The sequence below is a fragment of the Prosopis cineraria genome, unplaced genomic scaffold, assembly GCF_029017545.1.
Source record: "Prosopis cineraria cultivar Desert tree isolate PC_DT_omini unplaced genomic scaffold, ASM2901754v1 PC2, whole genome shotgun sequence".
In the NCBI taxonomy this organism is placed as follows: Eukaryota; Viridiplantae; Streptophyta; class Magnoliopsida; order Fabales; family Fabaceae; genus Prosopis; species Prosopis cineraria.
Window position 1 is genome coordinate 230,210 of NW_026555333.1, and position 13,236 is coordinate 243,445.

Here is a 13,236-nt window from a genome sequence, read left to right on the forward strand (position 1 = left end):
TATAAAAAAAATAGGTCTAAACTATCTAGATTTTGATCTAATAAAAATAAAAAGGAATGGAAGAGAACATGAAAGAAGCAAAATACTTAAATAGATAAGGTATGTTACTTTATTTATAATCTGTTCAATTAAAATATTTTAAATAATTTAAATAAAATATTATGTGATATTTTTTAATTAATTTTATTTTTATAACATAATACACATTTAATTTTTTAATTTTTTTTCTATACTATCATTAATATTCAATTGATTTACATTTAATGTTACTTAAATGTCCATATTTTTATTAGACAAACTATAAATGATGTGGTGCACATAATTTATTTAAATATTTCTCACATTAGAATTAATTTATATTTAATATTATTTAAATGTTATATTTTTATTAATTAAATCACAAATAATGTGTTATACTTAATCTACCGAAGGTGAAAAAATGTATTTTTATTTTTGTGTGTTAAAAGCGGCCTCTTATATTAAAAGTACCTATTTTATAATTTTCATTCTCAGATATTAAAAAAAAAAGGGAAATCCATCCCTCAATGGTCACGTGATTTTCACGTGCAAACCAGAATGTCCATATTTTATTTTAATTGAGATGAAAATGGGAAAAAAGGAGGGGACGTTTGGGGTGCGAGAAAAGAGGAGGAAAATGGGCGAGGTATCTGAAACGATGACGAAGAGGAAGAAGAAGGGGCGCCCATCTCTATTAGATCTTCAAAAGCGCACTCTTAAAAAACAACAGCAACATCAACAACAGCAATTGCAGCTACCGAACCCGAAATTAATCAATTCACATTCTGACCTAAACCGTCGCTCCACCCGCCGAAACTCCGTTCTTGGTTTAAGGCACGCGTCTGAGGAGGGGATTGCTGCCGATGACGATGACGATGACGATGAGCGCAAAGAGAAGAAGCATAAGCTCTTGGTTGGTTTGAATTCTCATCATCATTATTCAACATTATCGCCGTTTAGTTCTGATCCGCACGGCACAAACTCGAACGAGGACGGTCACGATCCGGAGGATCTCCGCAAGAGACGCAAGATCAATGTCACCTATCACGGATCAGATGAAACGGTGATCGTCTTGCATTCACCTCTTAAATTAATTATCTTGACACTTTCGATTTGTTTCGCGGGGTCTTCCTGATATGACTATTAGAAGATGAGATTTGTTTCGTTCGGTATTTCGTGCTTTTATAAAATTTTTACGGTCTCCTCGTCGATTTGGGAGGGAGGGGATGTGTTTGACTGGTCAAGTTCGGTATTATTTAAATTCCTTTTGTTTTGGGACAATTTGGGTGGGGCTCTCTCTCTCTCTTCTTTTCCTCAATTTAAATCTTCATTATTTATGTATTCCTTATTGGTCGTACTAAATTGAGCAGTCGCCGACCCATGGAATGTACAGATGTTCCCAAAAAGCTTCAGTTTGTCTTATCTATTAGTATGCTCAGTATTTTTCTTTTTTAAACTCTCTTTTTCTTCTGCCCACATGTACTCCAGCTGCTGCTTGGAGCTTTTTACTGTTGCTTTTCCCATTGAATTTCGATTCTCATCCCGAGAAACTTATCATAAGTTAAAAAAAAAAATTGCGTGCATCCATTGCCATTTTAAAGATATTTTCTGGTATTTGATAGTAGACTGATTTTGCAGAATGAAAAGGTTCCGGAAGCGACGGACAGTAAACATGGTATAAGGCTATCAATCAATCATTTCTCAATTGCTGCTGCAAAGGCTTGGTGGGGAATATTAATGCTGATTTTAATAATATGTATTGACAGGTTCGCAGGGGGAGTCCGGTCCCACTACACCTTTGCCAGACAAAAAGCTCTTGGTGTTTATACTTGATAGGCTTCAAAAGTGCGTGACTGGGTGCTTCCTTTATTTTCTTGGCTTCTTCTCTCTGCCGTAATTGATTAATTCAACTATATCCTGCTGTGTTGCAGAAAAGATAGCCACGGAGTGTTCTCAGAGCCTGTGGATCCAGAGGAGGTGCATTTTTTGGAATACTATTTGAGTGCTCTAGTTTCTATTACCTATTCTGATTATGAAGTATCTTTACTGCTACAGCTTCCTGATTATCATGATATCATTGAACACCCGATGGATTTTGCAACGGTGAGGAAGAAATTGGATGGGGGAGTCTATAACAATTTAGAACAATTTGAGGTCGGTGGTACAATTTTGTTTTATTTTCCTCGAGTGATTACTTTCCGGTTCTCTGAATGATGAATTATATTTCTTTTTCCTCTATTTCTGTTTATGACGTTTGCGCTGACTCAACGGATGATTAAGGAATCGCTGGTCTCTCTCACGTCTCTATAACGTTCCTCTTTATGAATCCTGGTTAATGCATCGAATATGCTCTTTGTGACATACATTTGTCTGCTCTTCGTTTTTGCTTGTTCATCATATAGCAGGTGCATTATTTCCTCTGATGAGAACCGCATTAAAACAAAAGAAAAACTGTTTAAGGATAAAGGATCAGAAAATGTCAAATTTATTATTCTTCATGACTAGCTATTGCTTTTTCTATTGCACCGTAACTTTTTCAATTATAAACAAATGCTGTCTTCCATAAGTTAATTATCACCTTTTGCCTTTGAGAGGAATTTGAACTCACTGCTTCATTCTTGCAGAAAGATGTATTATTGATATGCTCAAATGCAATGCAATACAATGCACCAGATACTATTTACCATCGTCAGGTTTGGTGAAGTCTGAAGTTGTGTTGTAGTGCTGTCTTCCCGATCTATACATTTACCAAGTGTTTGTTGTGACTTGAAGACTAAATCTTTTTTCAGGCCCGAGCAATGCAAGAGTTGGCAAGGAAGGACTTTGCCAATCTCAGGCAGGATAGTGATGATAGCGAACCCCAGCCCAAAACTGTGAGAAGAGGCAGGCCACCAGGCAAGAACTCAAGAAAGTCATTGGGGATGTCTCCCTCTGAACGTGTTGCTCCTGATTCTTCCTCAGATGTAACACTTGCTTCAGGGGGAGATAATGCCAGTGGCCCAAACAGTTATAATTTGAGAAAAGGAATAGGTAAGTTCCAGCCTGCAGATTCATTAATCAGGACTCCACACAGCACCTTAAACGGTGCAGGATATACTAATTGGGTGTCTGAATGGGATAATGAATTTCCAGGTCAGGGTCTAGTCCTTTACCTTTTGCACCTCCCTTTCTATATGGTTCATTTGTTGTAAATCTTGCTTCATTTTAATTTATTCTTGCAGCTTCTGTTTTAAAAGCTGTTTTAAGATATGGAAAGAAGCAATTCATGGTTGATGAGACCAAGCGTGACACGTACAAGCATCCAGTGGCTACTGAGAATGATCCTCCAGTGCTGGCTACAATTGAAGAATTCAAGCAACTAATTGCGGTACTAACCTTTTTATTTTTATTCTTTAAATTCATTTGCCCCGAGTCCTTGACCAGAAGCTGGAAACCTGTAAACCATTGTAAAGTTTTCACAGATGCAGATAGTACTTGCTAGGCAACATCTTTTGTTCATGATTCTGTTTTACCATAGAAGGATGATACTTTAAATATCTTGTGTACTCTCCAATTGCTTTTACTTTTCAATGCATAGCAACTCTCTTTATTTGTTGAAATGCTTAAGGATTATTTACCGTTTTGTTTAGAAGGCTTTTTTCTCGGTGATAAAATTTAGCTCTTCTTTTTCTTGTCTGTGTAATTTAAATCAGGTGGGTTTAAATGTGAAGCATAGCTATACAAGAAGCCTGGCCCATTTTGCTGCTGATCTTGGTCCGGTTGTTTGGAAGATTGCTGCAAGGAAAATCAGCAGTGTTTTACCAGTAGGACAAGAATTTGGTCCTGGATGGGTAGGAGAAGCTGAGGTGTCACAGAAACAACAGTTCGCAATTTATGATAAGGATAGATCTTCCGACGCTTTTGTACCAGATGATTGTTCAAGTAGATTTCCTCCTCCATCTGGCTCATTTTCTGTTGCGAATAAGTCATGCTTACAAAGCGGAGACATGAAATTTATCAGAGGATTGAATTCCCAAAATGAGTTTAATTCAGTTAACAGTGTTGATTTTGGCATTGAATATGTGGTTCCTTCAAGGATTCAGCAGGAACCTGTTGTTCACTCTGACGAGTTTTTTGGTTCAAGTGATAGGCTAGGTCCTATTTTTTCGCCTCAAATGAGGATGGTAAAGCTTTCTGAGTTAACTGGGCTGCCCAGTTCGGGTAATGATCCTCAAATGATTGACAAGGATATAACAGGCAACTTCTCTGCCTGCTTGACGCCTTCAAATAGGAGTTCACCTGTAAGGTCCCAAATCTCAAACGACTTTGGTCAATCAGATTCCGGTAATATATTGGTCCAGGAATCTGGCTCTGATTTTCAGAAAGGGCTTGCTGTTAAACCATCTTGGCAAGAATTATCAATTCCTGCGAAGCACAATACTTTGTCAATTGCTGATGACTTAAGTAGGAAGAATGGAGCAACAAATGCACCTAGTTCCAGTGTGTATGCCGGTTCTCATCTGCAGCCAAATTTGGCACTCCAGCTTTGACGGTGGACTATTTATTCTTACTCGTTCCATCGAGGTTTTGAAGCTTCATGAAACAGAATGAAGGATTGGACCATTTTAAACATTTGACTTCGGATTGAGATGGGCTCTAAGACGGTGGCTGTAATTGGTGGTTGTATTGTAACTTCCAGTTCTCTAGACATTTGTATAGTTACGGCATTCAACACTAAAGCATCATTATTTTCACGCTATTCAAATGAATTTATGGCTTCCAAGATTATCACGAAAGGTTCATAGTTTTAGGTAGATATCTTGTGAACTTTAGATCATTGGAAAACTTCATGAGAATGCGAGTTCAGCCTCTTTGCTATGCTCTCCCCAGGTTCCTGATGATGCTAAAATCGGGAATTTCTTTAGAAAATTGTAATTTCACATTCGTTATTATCATTATCATTGTTATTATTACAAGGCTCTATCTGGTGCATGATAGGGGAGAGAAATGTCTAGTTGGACAATAATTGATAACAAAGCATTCAACATCAAATGGCGTAATTGATATTTAACTATCAGATAAGATTGTCGGTTTAGACCATGTGGGTAAAAAAATGATGAGGAGAGAACTATCTCCTTTTGAGATTTACATTAGTGAACTTTCAACAGATTTGTTGTAAAGCCCCGAGGTGTTTGGCAAGCTTGAATGGGAGACAATTTTTTCTTACGCAAAATTATGCGTGCATTGAATTCTCGGCGATAAAACTGGGGTTGGTTTGTTAATATGTAAAAAAAATATTGTAACAAGATAGAAGGGAAAATGAACAAGTACTAGCACCTATAATGTTATGGATAGAAAACACAGTGATTTGAAGAAGAAAAAAAAGTAAGGTCAGTTGTAAATAACTAGTTTCCATAATTTTCCCCCCACCCCCAAGGCTTTAGTAATTTACCATTGCTTTATTTGCAATTTTCAAGTTCCAGCTAAACGTTCGTTATACAAGAACCTAAAAATGATATTGCAAACAATTATTAGTAAATTTAAATTGTTTAGAATTGTGCTTTCCGTGCTTATGACTGAGCTCCCGTGATGTGTGTGCGTGTGAAAGGACACCAAGAAGAAGAAGAGAGACGAGCATCTTAAATTTACATTGGGAGAGTGAATTGTTTGATTTGGTCATGTAAATGAAGTGGAAAACACATCACAGCGAGCACCCGCAAAAATAAAAGGATGTGGGTTTGAAAAGTCAGAGAAGTCCGGGCATTTAGCATGACTGTAGTGTGGACAGGGATGTAAAGGCGTTCAGTTTTGATGCTCATCATATCGAGCAATTTAAACTGTTTACATTAAAAATTTGAATGATCTAAATTTATCAGTTTTATTTTTATATTTTAATATGTATTTATTAAATTATAAAATATAAAATTTTAATAAATATATTTTATCATCAATATAAACAATACATATTTAATTTAATATTAATTTTTTAATAAAAATTATAAACTAACTATTCAAATGTATTCTGAATCTAGTTAATTTATAATTTTTTTAAAAAATTAATATTAAATTAAATTATTTAAATTAAATTCATATTATAAATTCATTAAATTTTATAAGTTTTTATAGTGAAATATAAAATAAAATTAAAAAATAAATTTATAAAATTTGAACCATTCATAGTTTGAAAAGGTTCAGATGCTTATCAAATGATGAGTAGGGTGGTTCTCATCACCTAATGAGCATTGAAACCGAATTGGGAATGTAAAGGGACCGACGCAACGGTAAAATGACAAAAGCATCCCTTATGATGCCGGCACCGTAACGTTTAAATACAGAAAGGCTTGGTCGCTTGGAGATGGACAGCGACCCCCGGTAATCATGCCTTCGCATTCATTCCCTTCATTTTCTTTTTATGATATCTAAACAAATTTCCTTTTCTTAGAAAAAATATAAATTATTATTACCAAGGGTCGATTTAATTTCCCGTAAGTGTACATTAGCAAGAAGCCATCATCATCATTACCATTTATTATTATAGTCCAGTCTGTTCCGCTCTGTATGCCGCTAAATGGGTTTTGCGTCCAAATTTGGCGTTAGCCATTCACAAAATGCAGTTTCGTCTTCACGCGTGAATTCCATTTCCCGATTTTTATTGCACCACAAATTAGGAAGCCGCCAGATTGGGCTGTTTGTGAATTAAGAATTTTTTGTTTTGTAGGGAATTTTTGGACTAATTTTGGGTAGAGTGAGCAGTTGTTGATCTGGGGGTGCAAGACGGGAGAGGCAAAATCCTCTCTCTGAGTCGCTCTGAGAAGAGGTTCGTCTCCATTTTCATCTCCATCTTCTTTCAAATATTATTATTTGAAAGCAAGAGCTGTATGATAGGGAGATGAGCTGCTTCTCTTGCATTAGTCATCGTCGCACAGATGCCAGCAGAGTCCAAATTGATAATGCTCTTCGATCTACCTCTTCTTCCGGTCTCATTCATTTCTCCTCTCCTCTCTACTTCCATTTCCTAGCCTTCCGTTTTTTTTTTTTTTCCTTTTTGGTTTGGTTGTTGTTATTATTTTAATATGCCTTCGGGTTTTGTAGGGGCTGGGCGGTCTAAGTCTCATGCCCACAATGACGGTAAGGGTTTTTATTTATATCCCGATACTTTTGAATCTTGTTAATTATGTAATTTCTGCAGACGACGGAAGCAAGGGAGGATCCTCAGACGAGAATGGGAAGAACGGCGTCTCCGTCAGCCCCAAAAGCAGCGCAGCTCGTAGTTTCACTTTCCGTGAACTTGCAGCTGCAACCAGGGGTTTCAAGCACGTGAATTTGATTGGGGAAGGAGGTTTCGGAAGGGTTTACAAAGGACGTCTTGAAACAGGCCAGGCAAGTTAGCTTCCATCTCTTTTTCCTTTATCACCTCCTCACAGCCTCTTTCCTTTTCAAAGCGTTTTCTTTACTTTCTTCTGATTTTCTCATGTGTCTGAGTCCGATCTTTTGGATATTCCATTGTCTTGATGGGACTTGGGGATTATTTTTATGGCTTATTTTCTATTTGCAGCTTGTTGCTGTCAAACAATTAAATCACGATGGTCATCAAGGTTTTCAGGAATTCATAGTGGAGGTTCTCATGTTAAGCCTTCTACACCATTCTAATCTTGTCACCTTGTTTGGTTACTGCACCGATGGGGATCAAAGGCTTTTGGTTTACGAATATATGCCTATGGGTAGCGTGGAAGATCATCTTTTCGGTAACCTTATTACTTTTTTTTTTTCTTATTTCTCTTGTTTCTGCAACTTATGTCATTTGGAAGTTCTAATTCTAATCATGTTTATATTTACACGACTAACGGTTTAAAATCTCCTATGAAGAAGGATTTTGTTAAAAACTTAAGCATAGAATTTGCTTTCTTTTTTATGTTTTGCCATGCCTAGTTGCTACTTTCCTTTTTGCTGTTCATATTTCATTTTCATTTGAACTAGAGAATGTATAGCATGTCCTCATGTCATTCTGCTTATCTAACATTCTTTGTGGATGAGGTGTTCATTTTATGTATAACTCTTGCCAATTTGATATTCCATGTGAAATTTCTTATTATTTAATATAAATTGAACTAAATATGTGAATGACAACCATATACAGGGCCTTTTCAAAGAGAATGGTGCCAATAAATCTAGACCAAGATAGAAAGAAACGACTACTTTCTTCATTTTCTAACTTGTGTCATGTATGCCAATGACAACCATTTCCTATTTTGAGTTTAGAGTCTCAAAAGTAGTTTCTGATTTGTTCATTGGAGGGAATGGTCTAAACTTTGATGTTTATGCACTTCCACAACAGGGTATTAAAGTTTTTCTATTTGGGTTTTTGCATCAGTGAACTGATCCTAAAGTTTTAGAAACTGAATTTCTCCACTTTGATTTGGAGCAACTTTAAGATGCATGGTAACGTGAAAATATGTATCCTTTTTACTACCCCGTCTCCGTCTTTCTGCTGGTTTGGTTGGATGTATCTTTTATGAAGTTTATGAAAAAGCAGGAACATCAGTTTGAATAGTCTGCATGCATTATGAAGAAATTATCAGATATGGCCCAGAGTTAGTGTCTTATTAATCTCATTAACTGCAGCACAATAATGTGGGCGTTTCTCTTTTTAGATTTGAAACTAAATCAAGAGCTGCTAAGTTGGAATGATCGGATGAAGATTGCTGTTGGAGCTGCCCGAGGGCTTGAGTACCTTCATTGTAAAGCAAATCCACCTGTTATCTATAGGGACTTGAAATCTGCGAACATATTATTAGATGATAACTTCAACCCAAAACTCTCAGATTTTGGGCTTGCTAAACTTGGTCCTGTTGGGGATAATACTCACGTTTCAACTAGAGTGATGGGAACATATGGTTACTGTGCCCCAGAGTATGCCATGAGTGGCAAATTGACTCTTAAATCTGATATCTATAGCTTTGGTGTGGTTTTGATGGAGTTGATTACTGGACGAAGGGCAATAGATGTCAGTAAGAAACCAGGGGAGCAAAACTTAGTTGCATGGGTAAATGTTTGGTCATTTTAGTTTATTGGAGACGTAGACGTGGAAGTTTTAAATTAATTCTTTCTTCTGAAATCTCATCTCTGGTATAAATAACGTGTTTTTGAATTGTAATCAATGGAAGGTAGAAAATAGAGTTTGATTCCTTTAAAATGCCTGCCATCTCCATGATTCCCCTTTTTAACTGGGACTCTGTGGCATGGCAATACATGTTTTAAGCTTTCTGTACGGCTGTATCTATATACCCCTTCCGTGTATGGAAAATTGTTATTTCTGAAACTTTGTTTTTTTCCCCATCTCTGGTTGCTTGCAGTCTCGACAGTTTCTCAAGGATCGGAGAAAGTTTGTACAGCTGGTTGATCCTCGTCTTGAAGGACAATTCCCCTTGCGCTGTTTGCATCATGCGATTGCTATCACTGCAATGTGCCTCCAAGAGCAACCAAATTTCCGCCCACTTATCGGTGACATTGTTGTTGCACTGGAATACTTGCACTCGCAAAGTAAAGCCTCGGAAGTCCATAAAGGTGGGGAGCAATGTCTGTCATCTCGACCACCGTCACAACTGGACAAATGTTGTTTGGTGGAATCAAATTCTAGATTGAGGTCAACTTCCGCCTAAGATTTTGAGTAGATATTTCCATCTCAGTCTAAAACTGTAAGCCGCTATCTTCCATGTTTTCCAGTGAATTGATAATACTTCAAGTAGTGAACAATTATTCTTGCAGATTGCTTAATCGCAACGGACATGGAATCTATTCCTGTACAGGCGTAATCATTCATGGGTAACCATCACTAATTTCACGCCATTTCAACCAAGTGAGGGGATATTTATTTCAGTGGATTCTAGCCCCGACCCAAACCGTCACTTTGGCGTGCTAGTAGTTTCCGGACTTCCAGCGAATGTCAAAGTTGTGATAAAAATTGGAAGTTGATTGTGTTTCTGTCTCTTTTAATTACTGCGAGTAACCTCTGGGGATGCATGATGGTTAAAAAAAAAAAAAATCTGAGAGAGAGGAAGGAAAATGCTTAGCATGAATAAGGAGGCTATGTTTTCCCCACTTTATGGTATGAGTGTGGGTATCGTTTGATTCGAGTGGTAAGTATGGGCATAACCCGCTGTGTTGCGCATTGGGGGCTTGCATTAGTCATAGATCATGTTGGATTGGCAACGCCCAAAATAATGGTTAATGATCATACGGTGAAACTAAAATAATTGGATCAACAGCTAGGGCATCGGATAGCTTGGGACTTGTTTGGTTCATTCAATTATTAATAATCAGGACTTCATTCCCGCATATCCATTTGTTTCGTCTAAATCTACACTACGTGATAAGGCTGATCACAACTTTTCATAGAACCTATTCATTCTCTATTCCTACTTGCGTGATGTTTGTGCGTCAACGTCGTCTTTCGTCGTCTTGTCTACCATTTTGGGATTTGCTTCGTCGATCCCTTATCTAGATTTGCTTTGACCTCACGGAAGTCGGCCTTGCTGCTGTCTTCAACTTTCGTTATGTTGGCTCAAGTTTTGAGAATGAATACTATATATCAAAAGGTCCTTGTTGTATCTTGAGCAAAATTCACCACTAATCCAATTTACACTCGGGGTGTGAAATAGATGCAGGTAAATTAAGATTAAAGCAACTTGTTGCTTGCATTTTGAAGATTTCATGCATAACTTTCTTCCCCATCACTACTCTCTTTACTCTTTGAAAGAACATTGTCGCCAATAGTCCCTGTCTTAAATTTAAAGAGGCCACGTGCAACGTTAAAATTAAATAAATTAATAACGCTTGTTCAAGTCTTTACCCTAAAGAAACTTAGTCGCTCCCCCTAACAGGCCATCCCACTTTTAGGGGGAAGGGAGAATGAGAGGAAACAGAAAATTGATTCTTCTTCGCTTTATATCAACTAGCCTTTAATAGCCCACGGGAAGCATTGATTAATTAGACATCAATATCATTCAGCACATATAACTTCATCTAAATGAGTGTGATTAATATAAATTACATTACCATAAAATTTTCAAATATAATTAACTAATCATGTTAATTATTTATGTTAAAAGTAACTGGCAACTCATGGATGTAATGAAATAGTACATCAAGGATTAGTTGAATAGACAATGACATTTTAATTAAAATCCATTTAGAGATTGTGTTAATGGCAAGTAATTTTATTACCAGACGCTCACCAATATCCAAGTGTGTGTTTGGATAGCTCATTAATCAATTTTTTGAGAGGAAAAAATCGATTTTGCAGTTAAGAATCCAAACAACAATTTTTTCAAAAAATTGGTTTTTTCAACAAAAAAAAATCAGTTTTTTCACAAAGCTGTCAAAGGCAGCTTTTGCGTTCAAATTACACAGATATATGGAGAAAATTACAAAAAAAGGCTCAAGAAAAAAATTACAACAAAGGCACAAAATTTAATAAAAATAAAATCAAACTCTCTTCTCTTCTTTTTTGAAGTAAAATTTAAACTCAAAAAATTTACTAACATAAATTCCTGCCAACCACCACCCTTTACTTAGCACTTACTATAAAATTAATTTAAATAAAATATTATTTGGGAGAGAAAAATTAATTTAATTTAATTTAAAATTGAGAATTATTACAAAGATGGTTGCAAAGGTTCATGGAGAGAGAGAGAGAGAGGGATTTTGCGTTATTTGTTATATTGCTAGAATTTTTAAGCAGTGCTTCACATCTCCATCAGATATGGTTTATATTCATGATGTCATTAGAGATCAACTTATACATTATCATCTTCATTTGTTATTATAAAATTGATCTTTGGTATTTAAGAATAAAATCTTCCTCTTTTATTAAATTTATTTGAATTAAGATATATTGCGTTATTTATTTACGTAAATTAAAAGTGTTAATATTAATATAATTTAAAATTTTATAATTAATCAGATATATAATTTAAATAATATATTTTAATTTTTAAATATTAGATACAAATTTATCAGTAATTTAATTTTGAAAGGTAATGTCCTTTATAGTAATTTATATAGCTAAAATTGATTCTCAATAAATTATCCAAACATCTTCAATTCTATTAAAATTAATTTTATAAAAATAGTATTTAAACAGATTGCGTTATAACATAATCAATTATGATTAAAATTTATCATTTAATCAATTATTTTTATATCTATTATACCCAACTAAAATCTAAACGGGCACCTAATAACTTAGAATCCACTTGAGATTATAATTATTTGTAAAAATTAGAACAACTTTATATTCTCAAAATAATTTAAAAAATTGGCTGTCATCAACTTAGTCAATATAGACGGATTAGATGGCTATATATTTATGTTGAAGGGGTACTTTGCACAAAATTTTACTTTTATCTTCTATGCTTATTAACTGCTCTCTCCAGTCCTATTTATAAGGTATATTTTAAAAAATTCATTCGATTTTATTTATAAATCATGGTGCGATTTTTTAAGTGCTATTTAAAAAGTATTTTCAATATTGTCCTTCATGAAAAAAAAAGAAGTAACATGACATCACTTTTTACATTTATTATATAAGGATATATTTAGAATTTACACACTTTTATTTCTTTTATATTTTTTTTTGCATTGATACTGATAAAGTTAATAGAAATAATTTATAAAGAGGATTGAATGAGTATATTTTTTATTTTCATTCTCCTTGGCACTTCTTTTTCCCTGGTTGAGATTCATCTCCTCATAACAACAGCACTAATCCATAAAGTAGGAAATGATAAAATGGAATAGATTTCATGTAAAATACATCCACATGTGTTGCATAATGAATTCTCTAGCTTTGTTCAATTCTAAGACAGTGATATGTCTACTTCACTAAGTTAATTGACTCAAGAAATTTAGTATTATTTGTGCATCATTATAATAAAAAATGACTGTATAGGAATACATCTGGTTGTACTTTAGTGGAGACTTTGAAGCCATAGTATTACATGCCCTATCTTATGCAGTAAATTAATTTGGTCCTTGGTAATTTGTTCATACAATTACTCTAGCATGAAGTTGCCCCTCTCCTATCAATCCAATGATTGAGAACAATGAGAATCAAAAGGGATGACAAAATTCAACCAGAGTTGCAAATGTATTCTTGTGATTCCTTTTGTCTACAGAGGCAAACATAGAGCAATAGTGACGAGGGATCCTCCTATCTTGCGTTGAATACTTTCTACTGTC

The 13,236-nt window shown here is 35.2% G+C and overlaps 2 protein-coding genes across 6 annotated transcripts; both read left to right on the forward strand.

Annotated features, from left to right (window-relative positions):
* The first annotated feature begins 568 nt into the window (after positions 1-568).
* On the forward strand, positions 569-4,973 carry LOC129304044 (uncharacterized). 2 transcript variants are annotated; one of them, XM_054943668.1, is made up of 9 exons: positions 569-1,081; positions 1,657-1,693; positions 1,785-1,863; positions 1,950-1,995; positions 2,074-2,172; positions 2,643-2,711; positions 2,808-3,150; positions 3,240-3,385; positions 3,711-4,973. In XM_054943668.1, exons 1-9 carry the CDS (start codon positions 602-604, stop codon positions 4,545-4,547), a joined length of 2,136 nt encoding a protein of 711 aa, XP_054799643.1. In that variant the 5' UTR covers positions 569-601; the 3' UTR covers positions 4,548-4,973. The 2 variants fall into 2 exon arrangements, with proteins under 2 accessions (XP_054799643.1, XP_054799644.1); XM_054943669.1 differs by lacking the exon at positions 569-1,081 and adding an exon at positions 1,129-1,304.
* A 1,524-nt stretch (positions 4,974-6,497) lies between these two features.
* LOC129303368 (probable serine/threonine-protein kinase PBL21) lies at positions 6,498-10,332 on the forward strand. Of its 4 annotated transcripts, none has more exons than XM_054942648.1 (8): positions 6,498-6,610; positions 6,716-6,974; positions 7,090-7,125; positions 7,187-7,377; positions 7,553-7,742; positions 8,649-9,040; positions 9,351-9,640; positions 9,763-10,332. In XM_054942648.1, exons 2-8 carry the CDS (start codon positions 6,887-6,889, stop codon positions 9,821-9,823), a joined length of 1,248 nt encoding a protein of 415 aa, XP_054798623.1. In that variant the 5' UTR covers positions 6,498-6,610; positions 6,716-6,886; the 3' UTR covers positions 9,824-10,332. The 4 variants fall into 4 exon arrangements, with proteins under 4 accessions (XP_054798623.1, XP_054798624.1, XP_054798626.1 ...); XM_054942649.1 differs by having other exon boundaries at positions 6,542-6,625; XM_054942651.1 differs by having other exon boundaries at positions 6,560-6,974; positions 9,351-9,692; positions 9,804-10,332.
* Positions 10,333-13,236: the final 2,904 nt, after the last annotated feature.

Excerpts from the sequence above, each read along its gene's own strand:
- LOC129304044 (XM_054943668.1), top strand. The coding sequence starts at position 602 with ATGAAAATGGGAAAAAAGGAGGGGACGTTTGGGGTGCGAGAAAAGAGG. Across the intron at positions 1,082-1,656 it reads ATCACGGATCAGATGAAACG|AATGAAAAGGTTCCGGAAGC; the intron begins GTGATCGTCTTG and ends CTGATTTTGCAG. Across the intron at positions 1,694-1,784 it reads AGCGACGGACAGTAAACATG|GTTCGCAGGGGGAGTCCGGT; the intron begins GTATAAGGCTAT and ends ATGTATTGACAG.
- LOC129303368 (XM_054942648.1), top strand. The coding sequence starts at position 6,887 with ATGAGCTGCTTCTCTTGCATTAGTCATCGTCGCACAGATGCCAGCAGA. Across the intron at positions 7,126-7,186 it reads GTCTCATGCCCACAATGACG|ACGACGGAAGCAAGGGAGGA; the intron begins GTAAGGGTTTTT and ends TAATTTCTGCAG. Across the intron at positions 7,378-7,552 it reads GACGTCTTGAAACAGGCCAG|CTTGTTGCTGTCAAACAATT; the intron begins GCAAGTTAGCTT and ends TTCTATTTGCAG.